This window comes from Anas acuta, chromosome 1, assembly GCF_963932015.1.
Source record: "Anas acuta chromosome 1, bAnaAcu1.1, whole genome shotgun sequence".
NCBI classification, from domain to species: Eukaryota; Metazoa; Chordata; class Aves; order Anseriformes; family Anatidae; genus Anas; species Anas acuta.
In genome coordinates, this window is record NC_088979.1 from 150654951 (window position 1) to 150677614 (window position 22664).

A 22664-nucleotide genomic window follows, 5' to 3' on the forward strand; every position below is an offset into this window, starting at 1 on the left:
CTACGAGTCAGCTGCGTGGCTGCATTTCACTCATAGCTGCTGCCCGAGCGGGGCCTGGATCAGCGAGGAATGACACGTTCCTTGGCTTTACGCAGCCTCCTGCGGCAGCGGTCGAGGGCACTTCTGCCAGCAGCGATTTCTTCTGTGGCCTGCTCTGTCAGCGTGGCAGCCTGGCTTTTCTCACACGGAACAAAGCCTGGCAAACCTACTACTTTTTTTTTTGTAGTTCTTTTTTTTTTTTCCTTTTTTTTTTTTTTTTCCTTTTTACTGTGCATTGCTTAAACGCCACGTGGAGCAGCTGGACGAACCATTCACCTGTGCTTGCAGCTAGAGCAAAACCCTTGCTGGAGCTGGCTGTCTCCAGCACTGAGCATGAATGATGGATGCTTGTGCTCGTCCCCCACAGCTCATCTCAGTGCTGCGCCTGCCAGGCACATCTGAACGGGATATCTGGAACCTGCTGGCACCCTGCATCAGCTGGGGATGTGCTGCAGCTCAATGCATGTCATCCAGGCTGCCCTCTCCCCACAGGTGACCCTTTCTTAGAGCCCCTCTTGCCACCTCAATGGCTCCTCTTTTCCCCATCCACTCTGATCGAGACCCAGGAGCTTCTCCTCTTGTCCTACAAGAGGAGAACCATCGTCCTACACACACTCCTAGCCCTCTCCTGGCGACAGTGAGCAGCTATTAACAGTAGCTCACTCCTGGGGGCATCTCATCTCTCACAAGGAGTGCTTTGGAAGGTGAACAGTGGTTAGGTCAAGAAGATTTTCTCCAGAGGTGCCCATGAGCTTTCTCACCAGAGAAACAAGCACTGTGTGTCAAGAGGTGGGAAGCTGCTGTTTAAGAGCTCACAGAAACTCCTGGCTTTGTGATATTTCCAGCTTCAACCATCCTGGCACCAGGGGGGCTGAAACAAAGAGGTCCAACCATCCTGAACCGCGTCCTAAACCTGGTCAAACAGATTCTTGCCACATTCTGCAGGCATTTGGTCCACCACACCAGGTGTTTTTGGATACCTGTGCAGCAGGAGGTGGTCAGGGATGGCATCCCGGTGGGTGGCAGCAGGCTGGGTGCTGGCACACGTCCCCCTGTCCCCTCTGCCAGCTTAGCTTAAAGACCGCTGCAGGGAAGAGATGAAACAGCAGTGCTGCAAGTGAGTCAGGACAGAGAGATCTCCTTCCCACACATCCCTGTCTGTGGTGTGCAGAGGGACGTGCCACAGCTGGCTGCATGGCCATGCCGTGTGTGTGTGTGTGTGCATGACGTGCTGAGTGTGAGATCTGAGCGAGCCGGCTGTGCGCTGCGTGGCGTTTGCATATTTTATGCTTGGGAAGGCAAAGAACACCAAGTTTTCATGAGCAAATATTTGCATATTTTCCACTCGTTCGAGCAGATAAAGCATTTCAGTTCTCTGTTGCATCCTCAGGAGAGGCAGGAGCATCTTCTTTTCGGAGGGGGGCTTCCCTTTTTTGATCTCCCTACCTCTTTTAACTACTAGCTCTCCTATTTTGACAACGGATTAACTGCTTCATCCCCCTCCCCACTCCCCGTTTTTCCAAGTCCTGTGCAGCAAGTGACGCAGAAAGCAGCCAGGACAGTTTTGCATTTGTCTGTGCTGAGCCACTGCATTACCCTGCTGATTACAAATACACCGGCTCCCTAACAACAGCTTCAAATGACATTAAAGTGTGGGCTGCGTTACAAACAGCCTGAAAACATCCCCTCGCTGCAGGACCCCCTCCCCTACTGCTGTTTCCTGCCCTTCCAGCTTCTCTCCAGAAGATGGGGTCAAACAGAGGGGGTCCGAAGCTGCCCTGTGCAGATATTGGGATGGAAGAAATGTGCTTGGGTGTGTGTATGTGTGTGTGAGGGGGGTTCATTTGCACCATCACGTTGTCAGCTCCCAGTTTTAGGCTCTGCCTGGGCTGTGGGGGTGTGGATGTGCTGTCTTCTAGCATACACGCTTGGGCTGAGGCGTGCAGGAGTTACACGCGTGTCTAGGTGTGCGTGCATCCTCGTGGTGGCCACGTATGCTCTCCTGCACTCGCAGATAGGCGTGAATTAAAAGCACCCACAGACGTGGATATATATACACACACACACACATTCACATGGTCGCACATATCCACGCCGTCACGTAAACACTCATTTACATCTATGCATATGCATCGCGTGCATACGCCTCTCTGTATCTGCTCCTCTGCACTCTGACGTGTGCGTACGAGCTCTCGGCAGCCAGCAGGATGGGCTCCCCGCATCTCTCGCACCCTGCCTGCGATCAAACACTCGCTGGGAAGCGACATTGCACAACACTGCTGAAATCACTGCGGCCTTTTCTAGTCTTGCAGCTCCCATCTCTACGTGATGAGAATAAAACCCTTTGTGCGGCGCAGGGCCGGAGCCCTTATCTCCGTGCCTCTGCACCCAGAATAGAAAAATCCATTTCCACATCTGACTGGAACAAATCCCCCCCCGACACATGGCCAGAATTTCACTGAGCCTCTGCGCACGGTCCCTGTGGCCTTTGGGTTGCCCAGAGCCAGCCGTGCTGTCCTCAGGAGAACCACAAGGGCACCCGGATTAGTGCCATTGTCACAGGGAGAGCCGGGGACACACCAGGAGGGAGAAAGAGCTGAGGAGAGAGGGCAGTGTGGGGAGACAGGGAGGTAACCTTCCTCATTCCCAAATGCCTTTTAATCGATGGCGATACTTTGCAGAGTTTTGTAGCGCTCATTTTCTCCTCATGAATTTCAGGCAAAAATACCTTTCTTTTTTTTTTGCCCCCTAATCTTATTTTTGGTTTACCTCATTTCACCTCTTCCCACCCCCCGAGTTTGTCACTGAAATACAAGCTGTGGTGTAGGGGGAAGAAGGAAACCAAAGACAGAATGATATGATACCTGTGATCTTTTTTTTCATTTGAACTCCTGTTCAAACTAAAGACCCCCAATTTTCCCTTCCTCAGCTGGCTCCCCTGCAGAGCTGCCTTTCTGGTGGGCTCACATCCCCTGTGCCAAAAAGGGGTCCCTGTGGCGTACCCCATCAGTGCAGACATTGCAGTGCTTGAGCTCTTTGGAGATGTAGGTGTTTTAAGAAGCCAAGCAGTCGGCGGAGTTTCTCGACTGGTGACTTGCAGCAGATGGACCTGCAAAGGCGTGCGAAACGAAGCCTCAGCTCGGTTCGGTGGGGAAGGAGAGCGTCTCTGCTAAGTGTTGGCAGCCGGGGAGCTCCCCCCACCTCCCCAGGCAGCTGTGCAGCCGCTCCAGAGAAAGAAACCCTTCCCATATCTGCCCCCCATCCCGCTCAGCTGCCTCCTGTGAGGTCCTCATCCCATGTTTCACACCTTCCTCAGTCCCTGCTCATCAACCACCGCCGTGCTCCCCAGCTGACAACATTTCTCTTCTGTCCTACAGGTATTTCTGTGCTGGTTGTGTCCCTCATTCCCCTTGCCCTACTCCTCTCTGCAAGAGGCAGAGCACAGCCCCCTCTTTAAAGTGCTGTGTTGTCCTTTTATCTGGCCACCTGGTAGCCAGACATTTCTGACTTTCTACTCTTTGTTGCCTCTTATTGAGGCAGGAGCTTCTGCAGCTCGTCTTCATTCTGCTAGGATTTATTGCTCTTCATCCAGTGGATGCTGCAGGAGCTTCCCAAGCCAAACAATAAAAAATAAAACGAGGCCTTTTTAGTGCAACAGATTGTGTATCCCACGGCCATGAATAATTTGGCTGCTTTTCTCACCGGGGCCCACAGCGTGGGGAGCTGGTGCATGGATGGAAGGAGGAGGAGATGTGAAGATGCAGCAGAGGATAGAAAATGGCTACCAAGCACTTTTACTTTATTTATTTTATTTTTTTTTTCCCCAGGAGCTGAGCCACACTCCTCAGCATATGACTGCCCACGCTTAGGGGAGCAAGTGCACTTTGCCAGAGGAGCTAAGCAGAAGGTGGGTGGTGTCACTGGTGGCTCAGCGTTGGCTTCTGAGGCTGAGCCTGCAGGCGTGGATGGCTTGGCACCAGGGTCCCGGGCTCAGAGAGGAAACAAGAGGGTGGAGGAGTCACAGGGACAAGTGTTCTCGGTCAGGGAGGTGGTGGCTGTACCAGTGGCGGAGGGCTTAGCTAAATGTCTTCATCTAGGTTATTTTTGCCATCCCTTCCCACCCTTCCTCTGCTCTCTGGCCTGGCTGAGGCATGCCTCCTCACCTGAAGCTCTGCTACAGTCCTTTCCCAAACTCAGGTGTCCTGCACTCCGTTCCCCTGACCTCTGCCAGACCTTCACTTCTTCCCACACAATCTTTGGGTGACCTTGTCTCGTGCTTCCTCACAAAGTCATTCTGTTCACTCCATCCTCAGCTACTGCAGCTTGTTCTGCTTCCCAGTTCAGCGCTTTTGTCCTCTGAGCCAGCACCCATGCCCCAAGCCATCCCTTCACACCTCATGACTTCTCTCAAGTGACCTGTGAGGCTTTTTGATCACCTCCAGCTCTTGTCACTGATCCTCCACAGACTGCCTCCTCCGACATCTCCTGAGCTAAGGGAGGCATGTCTCCTCCTGATGGGTCCCTCCCTTCCATTCCTCTAAATTATTTGTGGAGGGACGTGCCCATGACCAAGGGCACTGGTATGAGAATCTTCTTGGTGGCTGTAGCTTAGCAATGGCATTCATGGAGAAGTTCCAGGTGCTGGGACAGACACTTAGCAGAACCCGCAGGAGTGAAGCCAAAATGAACGGAGAGACCTTCATCCTACCTTTGTACGTTGCTGCTCCTCCAGCCTGCACACTCAGAGCCACCAACAGCTTCCCTCCAACATCACACACAGAAGCAAGCTCTCCCCCAGCACTCACAGCGACACATGTCCTCTCACACTCTTGCACAACTAGTCACACACTCACACACACTCACATTGCCATATATACTTGCATACTTTCACACACAGCCACCTTCGTGCACATGCAGACACATCATTTCTTCCCCATCCAGAGCCAAATGCGCTCTCATTTCCCACAAGAACCATCACTTTGTAGTATTTCCCAGACTTCTGCAACCATAAATCTCACACACTGGAGATCTCCCAAGCTCTCTCTGCTCCCTTTTTCTGCTGATACATGCTTTGATCTCCTGTACCAGTCAAACATTGCTCCATACAGAGATCAGAGGCACTGTGTATTCCCAGGAGAGCCAAATCTATAGCATCCCCCCTCCTCTTAACACACAGAGTGGCTTTGCTCAGTTGGCCTTTAAGTCCAAAGGATTTTTTGTTTATTTACAGTCAGGCAGAGGAAGAGGAAAAGGGAAAGGGTGTTTCAGTTTCTAATAAACCTTGCCTCCAAACCATGCCTCGCCGAGTTCTTTTCTACCCTTCTTACATCATCCACCAGGGTGCAGAGTCACCAGGAAAACCTGAAGTTTGCAGAGTTCAGGAAAGAAGCATCCCATTTGCTGTCCCAGGTAATTCTCATCAGCCTGCCCAGAGTCCACGAGAACCCTGGAAAGAAAGAGCAGGATTTGAGCAGTCAGTGTGGTCTCCAGCCAGGAGCAGTGCAGGAGCATAAACTGTCCCTAAGACTTGCTGGAGAGCTAGAGAAGGGTCAGCCATTCATGCAAATGGCTGGCAGGTCTTAGCTGCAGAGAGTTTTCCTTGCTGTTCTTCCTTCAGGGCAAACTGCTTCTCGTGTTCATAAGCTTTTTCCACAAGCTCATGGAGTCCTCTTCATCCTTAAGCATAATCTTGACCTTTAATATTCCCTTGTATTGACCTTGCCCATTGCATTTGAGGTGGAATAGCACAGAGGGTGAAGGGGATCCCACCTCTCAATGTCTCTTTCCCCTGCACCGTCCCTTTCATCATAAATAGCTGACGTGCAGCTTGTTGCTCTTCTCAGAGCCCACAGGCTGCTCAGGGAGTGGTTTTTGCTCATTGCTCTCTCCTGCCCCGCTGCATAGCGGGCGTTCCTGCCTGTCATTGCCGTTTTGGGCAATCTTGCTGATCTCCCCCTCTTCCCCTTCATCATCCGTCTTCTCTGGTGGACCTGCTGGTACTTCTTGGCTCTGGACTCGGCGGGATGGCCTGAAGATGGCCCTTCGGAAGCCCTGCTTGAAGCGGTAGGAGAGGAAGCCGTAGATGATAGGGTTGGCACAGCTGTTGGCGTACGGCAGCACCACCACGAGGAAGTAGACACCGAAGAGGGATGGCTCCTCTGGCAGTGGGCAAACGACATTGATTATGTTGAGGACATAGAAGGGAAGCCAGCAGAGGACGAAGACGGCCACGACGGCCACCACCATGCGAGTCACTCTGCGCTCTGAAAGCTTGTGCTTGGAGGACAGAGCCCTCACCCGCCTGCCGGAGGAACGGACCTTGACGACGATGAGGAGATAGCAGAGACAAATCACCAGCAGCGGCCCGAAGAAGCCCAGGGTGGCAGTATAGACGATGAAGCCAGCTCTCCACACCGAGGCAGGTTCTGGCCACTGGATGTGGCATGTGCTCATGCCTAAGGGGACGTCTGAGAAGACCACCACGGGTAGCACCACGATGGATGACAGCATCCACACGGTCGCACTCACGGCCTTGGCTACCCTTGCTGTCCGCCACTTGGAGGACTTCCCCGGGTGGACCACGGCCAGGTAGCGGTCCACGCTCATCACCGTCAGGCAGAAGATGCTGGTGAACTGGTTGATAGCATCCACGGCCATCACCAGGCGGCACATGAAGGACCCAAATGGCCAGTAGGACAGGGCATTTTGTGCGGCCAGGAACGGCAGGCCCAGCATGAAGAGCTCATCGGCTAGGGCCAGGTTGAGGATGTAGACGTTGGTCACCGACTCGCTCACCGAGTGCCGCAAGACCACGTAAATGACCAGGGAGTTCCCGACCAGCCCCACCACGCAGACAATGAGGTAGACCAAGGGGATGAGGACACCGCTGAAAACCACACCGGGGCTGGCGGTGGTGGAGCTGTTGGGGGTGGTGAAGCCTGCCCAGCTACCAGAGGCATTCCCCTCCTCTGACACTGCCGGTGTGGGGAGGCTGAAAGTAGAAGTGTCCATAGCAGAGGCAGGGCAGAGGGCAAGGGGAGGTCTCCCTGCAGGATCAGTCAGCAACCTGCAGGTGAGAAGAGGAGAAGAAAGGGTATTTACACTGGGGATACGACAGCTGAACAATTAACAGTCTGAATGTTAATGGGTGTGGGGAGTCAGGGTGGGTTTGTGGATGCTGGCAGCCACGGGAACATGTGGGACAAAAACGATCCCATCCAGACCTGGGAGGCACAGTGGGCATGGAGGGATAAACAGGGACACGTGTGGCCAGTAGGTCTTCTCCTCCAGGGGAAGATCCTCAGGGAAAGAACCATGCAATAGGTTTGGTACAGGGAGAGTCGCTCTTTTGTGTCACGCTAGTTTGAAAGTAAAGGAAGAGATAGATTATTTTTGGGTACTCCAAGAGGGATCAATCCATTTCTCTCTCTCGTCTTTCTGTCGTTTTCTCTCTCTCCTTCTGCACTCTGCAACACCCTGCTAATGGAAGGGGCTCTGCCTGCCCCAGCTGTTCACAACACCAAAGCCGTGTCCCAGCCCTCCTAATGTGGGTTGCCCAATTGCCCGTCACATCAGGGTTTGGCATGGAAACAGCACTCTCAGCTCACTCAGGGAGAGCTTTGAGCAAACAAGCTCTCAGCTCTCTGCTGACCCTGGGTGAGAAGTTGCGGGGAGAGAAGAGACAGATAAGGGAAGGACGTGCCTTTTGTCTATAGTCAGGGCTCCAGACAAGTAACAGTGCCCAGTTACTCCAGACCAGAGGCACCCTGGCATACCTTATGCAGGGGAGACGTGTGATGCTTTCCCAATCACTCCAGCTCTGGCGGAATTTTCTGGACTGGCAGGGTCACCGTCTTGCTGCACCAGCTCCTTGGGAATGATGATGACTTGGTGGAAGAGTACAGGGACCCTGAGGCTCACCTTTACGCATCCTGACAGATCTCTTAGGGCCTTGAAGCTCCTTTGTTCTTGAAAGGAAACCTGGGGATCTCAAAGGAAAGGACTCCCAATATTAACAACCTTTAGGTGGCCAGAAACACTCCAGAAACTTTCCTCAAAGACAGGATTTTATAGAGCATCCCAACAGTGTTCACACATGTCTTGATAGTACAGCTTTTTGTCTTTTTTGTTAATGTCATTCAGCTTCTGGGAACCTCAGGGGAGACCTGCATTTTGGATGGATCCCTTGAATATCAGATAGGCAAACCCATCAGACTCCACAAATGTACCAAATCTTATGCTGAAAGAACCTCGTCTGATATGTCCTACTAAAAGACAACTGGGCAACTCTATCTTAAGCCCATTCCTATGGGCTATTGCATAAACATTTTATGCTATACTTCAATGGGCTTTGAAGGACTGGAATTGTTTAGGATTTTTTTCATGTGCCTTGGGCTGTGAAGCACTGTCTTGATGGAAGACCATCTCTTGGGGTCCTGCAGTACTGGGTTGACCCACACATCATGAATGGATGCAATAAATAAGCAGAGTAGGAAATGATTTGATACTCAGTTTCTAAGCTCCAGGATCTTTCCTCTGATGTTTTTTCCACTGCTGTTCCAGTGACGCATGTGCCCATTAGCTCTTGCTGGAAAGGGGAGGGCAGTGGCTGCTCTAGGGAGAAAGATCCCTGTGAAAGGTGGCAGAAACCAGAACAATGTGTTCATAAAAAAGATGATCCTCTAAAATGTGAGGACATCATTAGGAACTCCTGTGGATGTTCCTCCTTCATGCACATGAATTTCCATAAAGACATTTGGAGAAGAGCCCCATGGATGTCAAATACGGATAAGGACACTCATGCTGGGGTGAAAAGCATGTGGGGAAGTGTCTGGGGTCTAGACCTCAAAGCTGGTGGCTCAGGCTGTTTAGCAGTACATTAAAGCCAGTTTCAGAGGTCCAAAAGCCCTACCAAAAATGCTAAAGCATACATCACAAAACACAGATTTGCTACAAACTCATTCTCCTGCTCAAACAGCTATGGTAGAGAAACTATGTCTTTTAGCAGGCGTGGTCTGTCTGCGCCCCTCTAACTTTTTCGAGTACCATCTACCAACTCAAGCTCCACAGCAGATATTCTGGCTGGTTTTAAAGAACAACCACAGGACATCAGTGCCTCATTTGGGTCGGATCCACGCTGCTGGCTGCTTTGGCAGCACCCACGTAGGTAGAAAGTGGTGAGGAAAATTGGCTTCAGACTGAAAGCGTGCATCTGCTTGGGGTCTGTCCCTAGAGATGTGAACAGCACCTGTTGCAAGAGGCTTGGGATCTCCTAACAGCTGCTGCTATAATGCTCCTGGCCCATACAGCTGGAGAACAGGGGTGGCCAGAGAGGTAAGGAGGGGCAGGGAATTGGTGCCACTGCTTTTTTTAGGAAAAAAAAAAATAATATTTTTTTTCTATATTTCTGCACTGATTGGGAGGAGGCAGGGGATGCTAAAACCTGATTGCAAAACAGGACAAAAAGCTGGGAGAGACCACTGAGCCCAGCAACTTGCAAGCCCCTTGCCACCCTCCCCTCCTGCCCACCTTGTTTCCCGTGGTCCCATCCCGGCTCAGGACGGCCGCTGCCTCCCTGCAGGGCTGAGCAAAACAGTGTGGGCCAGGCTGTGCTGGCAGAGCAGGGGGGTCAGCAGGCTTCTTTGGGACTCGGAGTTAACTTCTGCGTGGACTCATGCCCGCGGGAGACAGTCGGGAAGAGCGGGTGCCCGCCGGGTACTTACGTGTCGTTGGGATGCATGTTTTCCTCTGCTCCACCGGGAGAATCCGTGTCATAGTTTTCCCCTTCCCCTTGCTTTCTTAAAAGCAACTGAGCACAGCAGTCCCAGGAGGGAGCGAGTCCTAAAATGTCCCATCAGCAGAGAGGCACGTCCTCCTTCCTGGGCCTGCCCATCGCCCCTCTCTGCCTGCTGCTTGGACTTCGCCTCCTCAGCCCCAGGACCCACTCATGGGGGGGACGTGGCCGTGAAGGGATGCCAGACCCCTCATCCCCACGCTGGTGGCTCAGAGGACCCCGGTCCCTTGTCCATCTGCAGGAGAAGGGGGCTCGGAGGCTGGGGGTGGCAGATGGAGAGGGGTGGCAGCTGCTGGGGGACGGATCCTGGCGACCAATGGGCGCCAGGCGCAGGAGCAGCAGCAGGAGAATGGGAATGAAAGGATGAGCGATAGGGCATGGGAAGAGGGAGAAAGGGAGGGGAGCGACCGGGATGGAGAGGGGAAAGGGGGAGAGAGAGAGACCAGAGGAAAGAGAGGAGAGAGGGGAGAGCGCAGGGAAGGGGGTGGGAGGCAGCGATGGAGGAGCGGGGTGGAAGGAGGAGGGAGCCGGGGGGAGCGGAGGGGAGATGAGGGAAGAAAGGGATGCAGAGAGCAGCTGTGTGGTGGGAGAGTGGCGTGGCGGGGGGGATTCAGCTCTGCCAGGACCTCCTCAGTGAGGGGTGATGGTGGTGCAAAGCGCTGTGGAAATGCCCCCCTCCCCGGGAGCTCCCTGCTGCCAGCATCTTGCAGGCAGGGACCGGTGCTGCGTGGAGCTGCAGGCTGACAGCAAAGCCCTGTGGCTGGCAAGATGCTCAGAGGCAGGGGTGGTGTTGAGCACACAGATCCTGCTGGCCTCTGCTCTGCCCCTCGAGCACCTCCGGCGGGGGGCAGATGGGCAAATAGGGGGCTGTCTGTCTCAGCTTTCTCCCTCCCCTGGCTCCCTGCAGAACCTCATGTCTTTTACACCTCCTTTGGGGAAGAAAAAAAAAAAAAAAAAAAAAAAAAAAACACACACAAAACTAGTTAGCCCCAAACTCTCCCATCAATTTTAATCTGTGCTGCAAGGGGTGTATCCAGAAGAAACGGGGCAGGGCAAGAAATTCAGTTCATTTGTAACTGGACTTCTCCAGGAAGGAAATTAGGATTTCCCCATCCCATTCCCTGCTCTGAGTGCTTCCCTATACTCCTCACTCCCTCCCTGCCCTGCAGCCTACGGCGATGACTCCCTGTACTGTGCAGTCACACAGCTCTTGGCATTTGGCACTGCTGTTAGGAGCATTTGAGCTCCCAGAGCCAATTCCAGCCTCAGCACAAGCAGGGAGTATCTCTGTTAGAAGAACATAGCCATGGGCTAAAACCTGGGCTTCCATAACTTCTGGTGCGATTTTATGTCCAGCCAGTGTTGCTCGAAGGTGAACAGGTGAATGCAGGTTAGAAAACTGTCAGGACACCTCTGCTGAGGTCTTGGCCACATACTCTATGGAGCCACAGCAGAGATGAGTTCTCACTGGGGAAGAAATGGCATGGGCAGCACCCAGTGGTTGTCTTTGTCATGGCAGGGCCGTGTCCATGCACCACGCAGAGAGCCCAAGGGCTCGTGTCTTGAAACAGCCACGCAACAGCAGAGGCCTGCCCACGCCAGCTAACCTTTGCAGGACGTGTTAGCATACGCACAGTCACAGGACCACAACTTCCATTTCTCCAGCTTGCTTCCTCAATGCCTGGAGTCCTGCCCCGTTCTCAGCCTCAGGCAGCTCCACCGGTGGTTGTGCAAGCTGCTCGAGCTGTGTTGGAAGGGGAGCTCAGCTCGTGCCCCTTCACAGATGCACCAATTTTGCTTCATGCATATGGCAAGCCTCTCCTCCCTCTGCATTGCTGCATGGGATAGGGGACAGGGCATTGAACACACTGAGGAGGTAAAAGCTTTGCAACTGGAGGGGGAGTAACAACTTGCTGGGAATTCAGTGGTTTGAGTGATGTTTGCAATGTTTTAGGGAGGATGGGTCCCAGTCTCAAGGGCTTTCTGTCCCTTGCCCACCCACAGGTATGTGCCCTCACCTGAGACTTGTGCTCCTGTGGAGCGGTGCTGGCACAATCTGCATTACCCCTGTGTGGGGCTTGGGCAATTTGTCTGGCAGCTCATGTGCAATGCAGGCATTTGTGGAACTCGCCGCCGCAGGATGTCCTCCAGGGTGGCTTGCAGGTACCAGCAGATAGTGCAGATAGTGTCTCCTATCACTGAACTGCTGTAGGCAGATCCAGCCATGAATTGCACTCGCACAAGTTTCCCCAGCAGCAGGGTACTTCAGGGGCTGTGCTGTGGCAGGTTGATGCCGACACAACCCACGCCACCCCTCGGAGCAGGACGCAGCCTGGGAAGCTCAGCGGCAGCGCTGCAGCGAGGAGAGGCAAGCTGGCTCAACTCCACGGCTTCCCCGTGCCCTCCCAGGACTGCAGGATTTTGCAGTGCCAATCATTTCACCCGGAGCCCTCCTCCCACCTGCAAGCGGTGGCGGTGGCAGCCACCCTGTAGCACTTCTGACTCTCGAGTCCCTGCAATGCATCAGCAGAGGCAGGTGCTCACAGCTGCCAGATCCATCGTACCGCTGGGACCACTCTCTCCGGCTTAATTTTAGTGACTCGGAGGCAATTTGTCTGGACTGGTGACTCATTCCTCTCTCGCGCTCTCTTTTTCTTTTTTTTTTTTTTTTTTTCCCCTTCCCTCCCCCTTCCTGTTCTCGCTCTGCCTGTGCCTGGCGGCGTGAGCAAGTGCGGGTACCGATATGACCGCATATGACGCCAGCTGAGGAGCATTCGTGCAGAAGTGTTTTGGTGGAAGGGTTTCCCCAGCACCCTGCAGGGACAGCCACCGCAGAGAGCAGTCCGAGTAAGGGTGTCCCCTCCCAAAGCTTGCAGAAGAGGCAAAGCTTTACTAGGGGAGGAGAAAACTTTTTCAAGTGAACACGCGGAGCCTGAGAAGGGCAAAAGCCAAGGTGTGATCACCCTGCTGACACCGTGTTTGCAATCCCTGGGCTCCCCAGAACCAAGCTCAGAGTGGTCCCACCTGGGTATCCCCTTCCAAAGGAGGGTTATGGCTAACGGGTGCCTCCAAATGTTGCTCACTGCTGTCCCGCTGTCCCCTGAGCTGTGACACACCAGAGGCACGGCAAGGACGTACGGTCTTTTTATTGGGTCCTACTCACTACGTTGTGACTTCAGGATGAGGAAAGGAAGGGGCAGCCGGGGCGTGGGGCAGTTGTGCAAACGGTCGAACCAGTGCTACAGACCCACAACAGTCTTTCAAGCCAGCAGAAGTGAGAAGCGCAGTGACTGCTGGAAGGTACTCAGCTCCGGGATGGTGGACTCATCGCTTTCCTGCATGTCGGGCACAGCCAGGCGTCAGGACGGGGCCGGGATCTGCAGACAGAACAAGGGGAGGCCTTGTGAGACCCGCTCGGCTGTTCTCCTGCTCTCCCTCCCTTGGCCCCGGCGGTGGTAGGAGAAGGAAGGGGGCCAGGCCCTGGTTGCAAAGCTCTCACTCTTCTCTCTCCTCAGGCTCTGGCCAAGTTTTGTCTCCTTGAGTTGAAGGGGAAGGGCAGGAAGGGACAATATGAAGAATAAAGGAGTCCTGGGGGTGCAGCTGTTGCTTGCTAATGCACAGCCATACAGAACATCCCCTGAGGTGAGCAGGCTCTGGTAAGAGGAAGGGCCATTTAGGCAATTTCCCATGAATAAGGAACAGCTTTTTTTTTTTTTTTGCCTTATTTATAGGCAAAGGCTGTAGCTTTGCATAGCTCACAGCTGGCCATGCCCAGGGCGGTTTGGATGCTGTTCCCTCAGTGGCAGAAAGTGACAGACCGTCCTTTTCTGTGAGGGCAGGGGTAGGAAATCCTGTGCCTCCCTGCACCCAGATATGGTGGCAAACCTGCACATGGGCAGAAAGGGAGAAGTGGACAAGGGGCCCATGTTCTCCATTCCACCACGTCCTGTCCTGTCCCAAAGCACGACTGCTGTCTCCTCTTGTTCTCTGAGGGTAACCCATCCCACCAGACACAGCAGGTCCTAACCATCTGGGTGCAGGAGACGGAAAGGGCCACTGGTATCTTCCCCAGAGATCCCTCTCACACTTACTCTCCTAGAGGAGGCTGCATGCTCGTTTCTTTGTCCGGGTGGGCTGTGGACAGAGGACTGCTCGGATGGCCTCATCAAACACCGTCTTGAGGCCGCGCTGCGTCAATGCCGAGCATTCAAGGTATTTCACGGAGTCTGTTGGGAGGAAAGCAGGTGCTGTCATGAGGAGGAAGAAGATTGGGGGTATCTGGGAGTTTGCTGTGAAGGGTCCTGACTCAGAAGAGAACCCGTGCAGGAGGAGGAGGAATACCACAGATCGCTGAGATGAGGCCTCAAGCATCCGCAGGCTTCAAGTGTCACTCAGTCTGCCTGGCATCAAGCACCCTCAGTGGCATCTTAAACCACCTAGCACCTCCTTTTTGGGACTCTGGGCTCCAGAATTGTCAGAGATCTCATGCAAGGCACTTGGCTCTTGCCCAAACTGAGTAGACAGGGCTTGTGTGACCAAATCCATTAAGCATTGTCAGGACACACTTTACTCAGGCAGTAGTGACTTCAGGGCAAAGCTTTCCAGCTGTACAAGACCAGGGCTTGCCTTTTCCCCACTCCTGTAGTCGAAGCAGAGCCATTGCATGAGTCTGGCTATGATAGCCTGGTTGGCCACCCTCTCCTCTAAACTCCCAGTTGAAAACTCCTCCCTTAAGCTGGGTTTCTCCCCCTCTCTGCTCTCTCTGTCTGCTGCATCTGAGGGGTTACCAGGCACAGGCGTTGGTGCGTGTCCCAGAACGCAGAAGGGGGCTGGTGTCCAGAGATGGGGTGTGATACATGTAGTGTGTGGGGTTGCATGCATAAACCCCGCTTATCAGAGGCAGGAACAGGAAGCTGCAGTTGCAGCTCTTCCTGAGAGATGTTAGAAAACTCAGTCTTCCGCCTATTTCCGGAAGGCCTCTGCCCACACAGCAGCTGCGGCTTTCACAGAAAAGTATTGGCCCAGATAGAAACAGCAGGGTAAAAGGAGAGCAGGGCATGCAAGTGTGTATTTAGGCACTCGCATGTGTGTACTGCATGCGTGTGGAGGGTGGCATCCAGAGAGGGGCAGAAGACAGAGGCTTGAGGTGTTGAGGTTTTGTTAAGGAGCCCATCTCCTTCCTGAGCCTCCCAAAGTGCATTTTGCCCTTCATGTGTCACCCTATGTTCCTCAGAAATACTTCTAAGGAAGCCACATTAGCTTGAGGGGAAGCCTTTATCTTCTGCCTCTCTCCTTTCAGTAGGCCCAAGATGTTGCCTGCAAGCACATACCGATTTCCTTGGCCAGGGCAAGACCCTGAGGATACGTAATGGGGGATAGCTTCTTCTCCTTCAGCTTCTCAATGGTGTCCTTGTCATCACGAAGATCCAGCTTTGTGCCCACGAGGATGATGGGCGTGCTAGGGCAGTGGTGCCGCACCTCGGGGAACCACTAGCGAGGGAGCAAAATGCCAAAGATGAGAGAGATAACTACTCATATAGACATTTAAGGGGAAACAAAGAGGCACGCCTGAAAAAAAAAAAATCCATCAAGATAGCTGACACCCTGTCCTTCCCCACTGCCCTTCCATCCAGTGTTGGGCACTATACCCTGGCCCAGACCAGCCCGTTTCCAGGTCCATAGGCATAATCTTTCACATGGAGCTCAAAGCATGAATTGAGTCCCTCAGGCACTGAAACATCAGAGCAGGGGAATAGTGAGGGGTGAAAGGAGAGGCGGTGCTGAGCACAGTCTACTAGGCAAAAGCACAAGCTGTTTGCCATCAATCATGGCTACCTGAAACCCAAGGAGAAACTTGAAATTTGTAGGAAGGTAATACTATGTTTTAATTCCTTTTGGCTGACACAGAAAAAAGGACATTACCTCTCTGGGTCTAGACATCTCATTAGCAGTTTCCACCCACAGTCACTCTTTTTGCAAGACCAAGCTTACCCTCCACAACCCCTGAAGGACCAGGATATGCCATCTCACCTTAGCACGGACGTTTTCATAAGATGCTGGGCTGACAAGGGAAAAGCAGATCAGGAAAACGTCCTGTAGGCATACAACCAAGATGCAGAGTTAGGATGAGCGCATGGGATTGCTATACAGGAGGCAGGGAAGGGACAGCAAAACTGAGTGAGCACCAAAAAGGGTCATGTTGGGGAAAGCTGTCTCTCACTATCTGACACAGCCCAGGCTGCTGCTGATTGTCTCTAGAGAAGAGAAGAATATTTGCTCCCCTGACTCATGGTAACCATAGCCACCACTATCAGAAGAGCCAAAATGTTAACTACAAGGATGGGGTTTTTGTGGTAGGCACACTCATCCTCATGGGAAACGGTCTGACAGTGCCCTGTTCATTTCTCATAGAAAGTCAGATAGTTTTCAGGACAGAATAATTTTGCCTGCTGCTGAGAAAAAAATGCATTGAACTCCAAAAGTGCATATTCAGGAGGCAAATGAGGCAGAGGATGTTATCCACATAAGCACTTTTCCTGTGCATGGCAGAAGTTAGACATACTTCTATAGCCACCAGGGGCTCAGAAGACTTTACCCTACCTGTGCTTGGCACATGTCCCATAGTGGGTGCAAGCAAGTTGTTGAGAAATATATGTGTTGAGAAATATGCACTGACTGCAGAAGGAGCCTAGGCAAGCAGCTTATATCAGGCATCTGACTTTCAGGTGGCTGAACTTAGCTGAAACAAACTGTGCCCTCAATTCCTAGTCCTTTTGGTTGCAATGGCAACCTTCAGACCAATGCCTGAGGCAGGAGGGTCTTTCTGCACTTGCCAAGAGACTGCTTGGAACAACACCCTTCAGGGGAGGTGACCTTGAAATCCTAAAATTACTCTGACAATGTGGTGAAAAACCAGTGAACACGGTATCTGATAAGAACCATCCATTTGTTCTGTTAGAGGCTTGGGCTTAGTTGAGGCTCCAGTGGATCAAATACATGTGTCCACACACCTGATTTCTTGTAAAGGTCAGAGGCCAGCATAGGGGTTCATAGGGATGTGGAAAGCTCCTGCCTCAGCTCCGAAATTCCCTGAGACACTTGGGTTTCATCAGAAGGGCATTTTTTCACCAGAGGTGTGTAAGGCATCTAACCCCACCTTGAAATCGGTGTCAAGGGGAGTCAAAAGTATCTTTGAGGATCTGTTTTCTTGCTGAGTTATCCCAGTAATGACATTTAGATGAGCGCTTCAAAACTCCTATAAATGCCTTTTACCTTTAGGGTATCCAGGCACTGTGTATCAACATAAATATTGTCAGAAAAGGGCAAAGAGAGAAGGGAACAATCCCGTCACTGCTGTATGGCGAATGCTGATTTTTCAGCAGGGAAAGGAAACATATCTGAAAGAGGAACAAGGGAGGAGGAGCATGGAATGTGACCCACCGTCTGCGGGTAAGAAAGAGGTCTCAGCCTGTCATAATCCTCTTGTCCAGCAGTATCCCATAGCCCCAGATTTACAGGCTTGCTGTCAACCATCACATTGGCGGAATAGTTATCGAACCTGAAATGCAGAGACATAAACCATGGCTCAAAAAAATAGAAGAGGGAGCTCTTCCAGTGGGGCAGAAAATTCACTGTGTGTACCCCAGGGCAAAACGTAGTGATTCCTCTTCTCTGCTCACGTGGCTGATGCTGGTTTCCTGTGAACCTCTATCTGACAGAATTTCCACTCAACATCAACATCCTCCCCATCACCCAGCTGTCCTCAACAGGTGCCTGGCTGCAGCTTCACCTTCTCCATCTTGCATGCAGATCAATAAACATGTGATATTCCTGCTTATCTCCTCAATGTCCTTCCCACAACCATTCCTACTCTAGTCAAGTCCCCCCTCTTTTCATTTGTGCTCTAAACCACAGATCTATCCTTGAGAGTGGGGAAGAACAACACATGTCTCTGTAACTGTCCCAAAGCCCTGCACTCCTCAACATCTCTGCTGGAGCAGAGGTCAATATACCCAGGTGTGCTCCCTTCCTCTTTGAAAGCATAAAATGAAATATTTGAGAACAGCTGTCAGGATTGCATGCTTGGGAACAAAGACATATTGTCAAAAATGGCTTTTATATCCATAGAGGTGCTCTGCCCTGGGTTCTCAGAAAATTTTCTTTCCTGTTCGTTTTGGTGTATCTTTTCATAAGCTTCATAAAGAAAAACAGAGATGGGAAGGAACCAATGCAAAGACCTTTTGAATGTGCTCATGGCACACGCTGCCTTTGTAAGATAAGCCATACTGCCCAGGGGCATAAAATGGCCTCCGTTCCCCATCTCCAGCCACAAATCTCAGGCATAAAGATAAATGGTCTGTGGCCCACAAAACACACGTCCACTTCATGGCCACCTGCCAGGAAGGGATGATGTCCTTGCAAAAACCAGACTGAGGTGAGATGGGTTCTTGTTGCCACAGTTATTATTGCAGCCTCCGATGCAAATTGGTCTGGAAAAAAAAAGTGAGGCTCTGAGGTTTTCCTGCACCTGAACTGGCAGCATGACACACTCTTTCTCCCTCCTCAGGGAGCGTGTAGTCATACTCCACATCCCAGTGGTATGGTACGAGTATGCATTGTGTGCATCTCCAAACATACCCCACGTAATGGGGGGAGACAAATGCACCTGACCACTCAGCCAAAGGCAGCCCTAAGCTTGCTACCTAATCCACACATCCGCTGAATTGCATAGTGCTTCTGCTCTGGCACTTATCTGAATCCTGCGCTCTTACCATTAGGGTTATCAGGGCCTGCTCCAATGACATTACCTCAAACAAGGAAGGTTTGTAGACCCCTGTCCAGACAGTCGTCTCCTGGGTCTGGTCCCATTTTTGTAGCCTGTTGCCTGACTGATTCACCTCGCAAGACTCCACCTGCTACTTGTAAACTTAGCAGGCAGGTAGGGTTGGTTTATGTTTCCCAAATGCCCCAATTATACTAGGGTTTTATAAGGCCATTGTGCTGTGAATGACAGACCAGAAGTGCAGAGGCACCTTCGTTGGTTTGGCAGCTCTTCCTCTGCTGGCCTGGAGACTGCAACCCTGCCTTCAGAGTGCAGAACAGGGCTTCCTACACCCTACTTTCCCACCTCCCACCCACCCCAGGACTGAGGATGTGTCACTCACACAGTGGGGATGTATTCTCCCGGGAAGGCATTGGTGGTGTAGCTGATAAGGAGGCAGGTTTTCCCCACAGCTCTGGAAGAGAAAGAAAAAACATAGCAGGGAATAATGGTAGTGCCATCAGTCTTGTTAGGGTGAGATGAGGATGGGGAAATCCTTCCATGCCTCAAAGTCATCCCTGTTAGGAAACCCCTGGAAGGAGAAACACATTCACAGAACCAGACAACGTGTAGCCATAGGACAGACAATTGGTAGAAAGGAAGACAGGATGTCACCCAGAGCTGTTTGTTGTCTTTGAGCACGAAGGCTTGTTTTTATGGTTTGGTACAGAGATCACTCAGCCAAAATGCATCCACTCCGAGCTGGGGGTGAGCCCGTTTTCCAGTGCGTGCACAGTGCTGCACACTCACAGCCAGGATATACACGTAGTGACTTGGTGCAGGAGTGTCAGAGCTAAGCTGTCCGTCTGTCTGCAGCCTTGCCCATCTGTACCATCCGTGGTCTGCTGCAAGCTGCAACATCACCGACACCAGAAGCAAGGTGCCTCTCCTTGTGGCCGCCTGAGGCTGCCTGTGGTGTTTCTGCGCATGTAGCTCGTGCTTCCTCTCTCCTCAGCCTCCCCCACCCACATGCTGCAGCAGGGTGGAGAGCAAATAAGATGGGGTAGCAGCACAACCCAAGGCTGGGTGAGAGCACTGGTGTGACAGAGAAGGGAAATGGGCAGTCCGGCAAGGGGAGGAGGTGTCAAGGGCAAGGCGAAGCCTGTGGTGAGGCAAAAAAAAAAAAAAAAGTAGAGAGAAATTCCAAGAAGATAAAGCAGCCAGGGCAGGTATGGGATGGAGAATCCTTTTTCTGTTCAGCTGTCATTTCTCAGGTCTGTATGGCCTGGGAAAGCCTGGCCAGGCTTCAGTTTCAGCATGTGCAAAGTAGAAGTGGGAAGAGCAACCTCTGTCCTCAGCCTACAACCACAGTTGCAGGATCAAGGAGGCACCTTTTCTGAGGGAAAAGCCTACATCCTTCTGGTGGAGGCACTCCTGCTGGCCATGGACCCATGCTCCAGCCTCCTCAGCTGTACCTGTGAGGTCTCCCGTTGCAGAGCTGTGGCCCTGCATTTTACTGTGCCCTTGACATGCACACTTGGCATCTTCACCCTGGTCACAAGGCACCTGCCCCCGTCACTGCACTGTGGAGCAGCTGAGGAGGAAACAGAGCTCTTCAACATGTTCTGACTCTTTTTTCCTCCCTCTGCCACCTCCCTTTCTGAGCTCCTCCTCTCCGAGTTCCCTCTTTCCCCAGCTCCCCTGCTTCCCTCTTGTTATAGAGATATTGAAGGAGAGCCATGGAGGCTTCCTGAAACTGTGTGGGGAATGGCTCAGGAGATCTATGGGGTTGGGGGGTGTGAGTTCGTGATGGAAGGGTGAACAGTTCTGAATTAATATGATTGAATCGAGAGGAATACGAGAAGTCAGTGAAGGGGTGAAGGTTATGGCAAAGAGAGATGTGGGGTTAGAGGTCTGGACACCTGCAGGTTCCTGGGACTGAATTCACAGAGCACTAGGAGGTCGATGGTACGTGATGGAGAGGCCTGTGGGGCCAGAACACCCATGGGAGAACATGAGGGGTTTTAGTTAAGGTCCTGTAGTCAGTAAGGTTGGTCTGTGGCAGGGTGACATGGCTGGTATGGCTGGGAGGGAGGTGAAGGGAGGTGAAATGAGACCTCAGAGCGATGGGGGATGTCTGGACTTCTGTGTCGCAAGATGGAGGGTGGAGCGGTGTAGCATGCAGATAAACAAAATGATGGGGCAGATGACAGATTTAGGAGGGGTTGAAGTGAGAGGGTCTGAGAGCAGGACACGTAGTGGGGTTAGCCTTGTTATGAGGGAACGGTGCCTTGAGGGGTGGTTACAAGAGTTGTGGCAATGGGTGAAGAGGAAGCTGGGGGTTAACGAGGCAATGGTTAAATGCCTGGTGGTGTTATTTATCCAGCTCTAGCTTGCAGCTTTCAGGGGACTTTGCTGAGAGGTAACGATGTTTCTGAGGGGCTGTCTCCTTCCTTCTCCCTTCCCCCAACCCCCTGAAAATATGTCTGACATTTATTGTTATGTTTAAAGACTTCTTCCTCCCCAGGGTAGTTTTGAAGGAGGAAGTGACTGTGGGGAGCAGGGCTGCTGCAAATGTCTTTTCATCTGTTACCTGATAGCTGCCCCAGATAACAGTCTGGCCAGCTCCTAGCTGGGAAATGAATTAACCGACTCCGTGCCAAACGTCCTGCCCACCTGCTGGGCTCTGCTCCCCTCACCCCCTCATCCCACAGGGCAGGGGGACCGTAGATGCGGTCCCCCACACCTCCCTTCTCGTCCCCCTAGATCGAGCCATTTCCAAAGAGCACAGGATGTGGGCAGAGCCGCCACAGTGCTTCGAAGGCCAGGCCAGGCTGCCTCCCCCTCCCAAAGGGGTACAAACCTGTGCCCACCTCAGTGCGAGCACCTCCTCCCCCTGGTGCCCACAGAAACCCCTTGAAAATGTTCTCCCCGACACCCTGAGGCGGAGACAACGTGTCTGAACACGCATACACCAGGATCGGGACCGCAGTGCCCTGTCCTCTCTCAGCCCCAGTGAGCAGATGGCTTTCAAGGAGCCATTTCCCTGCAGGAGAGCACTTGCACCTCTCGGGTTTTCAACCTGACTCCTGCCTACAGGTTGAGCCTGGCAGCGATGCCACCACCTCCTGTGTGCGGGCCAGATCTGCCAAGCCGCTGAAGGACAGCCCCACTTTCCATGCCCGTTTGCAGATGCCCTTCAAAATGCCCTCTCCTCCACCCTCCCCCAGCCTCCCCAGAGGTAAGTTCCTCACCCTGGTGAAGGCACAGAGAGCGAGAAAGGCAACGCGAGGCTGCCAGAGGTCAGCAGCAAGCCTGGGGAAGTCTCCCCAGGCAGTGACCTTCTTCTTCACCCCATGCCACCACCCCTCCCTCCCCGCACCCACAGAAAAAGAAGGGGGTACGTACCCATCTCCCACCACGACACACTTGATGGCTTGCATGTCCCTGGGCCCGTGGCGGAGGACAGTGCCTGGGGCTAAGGAAAGTCAGGCCAAGGCAAACAGCGGGCAAATGTGAGTTATCAGACCTTGAGCTGAGGCAAGTGGCAGGTTGCAGGGAGGGAGGAAATGGAAGAGGGAACTTTACTCAATCGCCCTCTGGTCCCTCCTCCCCTCCCACCGCCGCCCTGAGCCCAGGCCGTTAGCTGAAGGCGGGGCGTGCTTGTCTTTGTGGTTTGGGAGATTATTGCTGTCTTTTTTTTCACCCCGTGTGTCTCAACCCACTCCCTTCCTGCCCCATCCCAGTGGACAGCTGGGGGCACCAAACTGCTTTTATACGGGAGATGAACAAAGCTTAAAGAGGGGTGAGAGGCTGGAGGGTGGACTTCCCCCTCCCTCCTTCATCAAGTTTGGAGGAGGTGTAAACAGTCAAGGATGTCTTCAGTGGGACCTGGGGAGGAATGAAGAGCTGGGGCAAGGAAGATTTTTCTTGTCTTCCCAGAATCCGTGTCAACGACAAAACGTCACAAGGAATAATATTTTCTGCAAAAGCTGAACAAGGAACTGAAGTGGCCTCTAGGAAGCAGCTGCCACCCCACAGCTGCCCTGTCCCACCACACTGGTGGCAATA

The 22664-nt window shown here is 52.7% G+C and overlaps 2 protein-coding genes across 3 annotated transcripts; both read right to left on the minus strand.

Annotated features, from left to right (window-relative positions):
• Nucleotides 1–5236: 5236 nt before the first annotated feature.
• On the minus strand, nt 5237–12822 carry SSTR3 (somatostatin receptor 3). Of its 2 annotated transcripts, none has more exons than XM_068665612.1 (3): nt 9762–12822; nt 7815–8019; nt 5237–7105 (listed from the first exon to the last, which is right to left on the minus strand). In XM_068665612.1, exon 3 carries the CDS (start codon nt 7048–7050, stop codon nt 5845–5847), a length of 1206 nt encoding a protein of 401 aa, XP_068521713.1. In that variant the 5' UTR covers nt 7051–7105; nt 7815–8019; nt 9762–12822; the 3' UTR covers nt 5237–5844. The 2 variants fall into 2 exon arrangements, with proteins under 2 accessions (XP_068521713.1, XP_068521708.1); XM_068665607.1 differs by having other exon boundaries at nt 7815–8027.
• A 138-nt stretch (nt 12823–12960) lies between these two features.
• On the minus strand, nt 12961–22202 carry RAC2 (Rac family small GTPase 2). Its single transcript, XM_068665622.1, has 7 exons — nt 22002–22202; nt 18997–19068; nt 17273–17390; nt 15863–15925; nt 15163–15322; nt 13924–14058; nt 12961–13209 (listed from the first exon to the last, which is right to left on the minus strand). The coding sequence occupies exons 1-6, from the start codon at nt 22034–22036 to the stop codon at nt 13928–13930; spliced, it is 579 nt and encodes a 192-aa protein (XP_068521723.1). The 5' UTR covers nt 22037–22202; the 3' UTR covers nt 12961–13209; nt 13924–13927.
• Between the last annotated feature and the right edge of the window lie 462 nt (nt 22203–22664).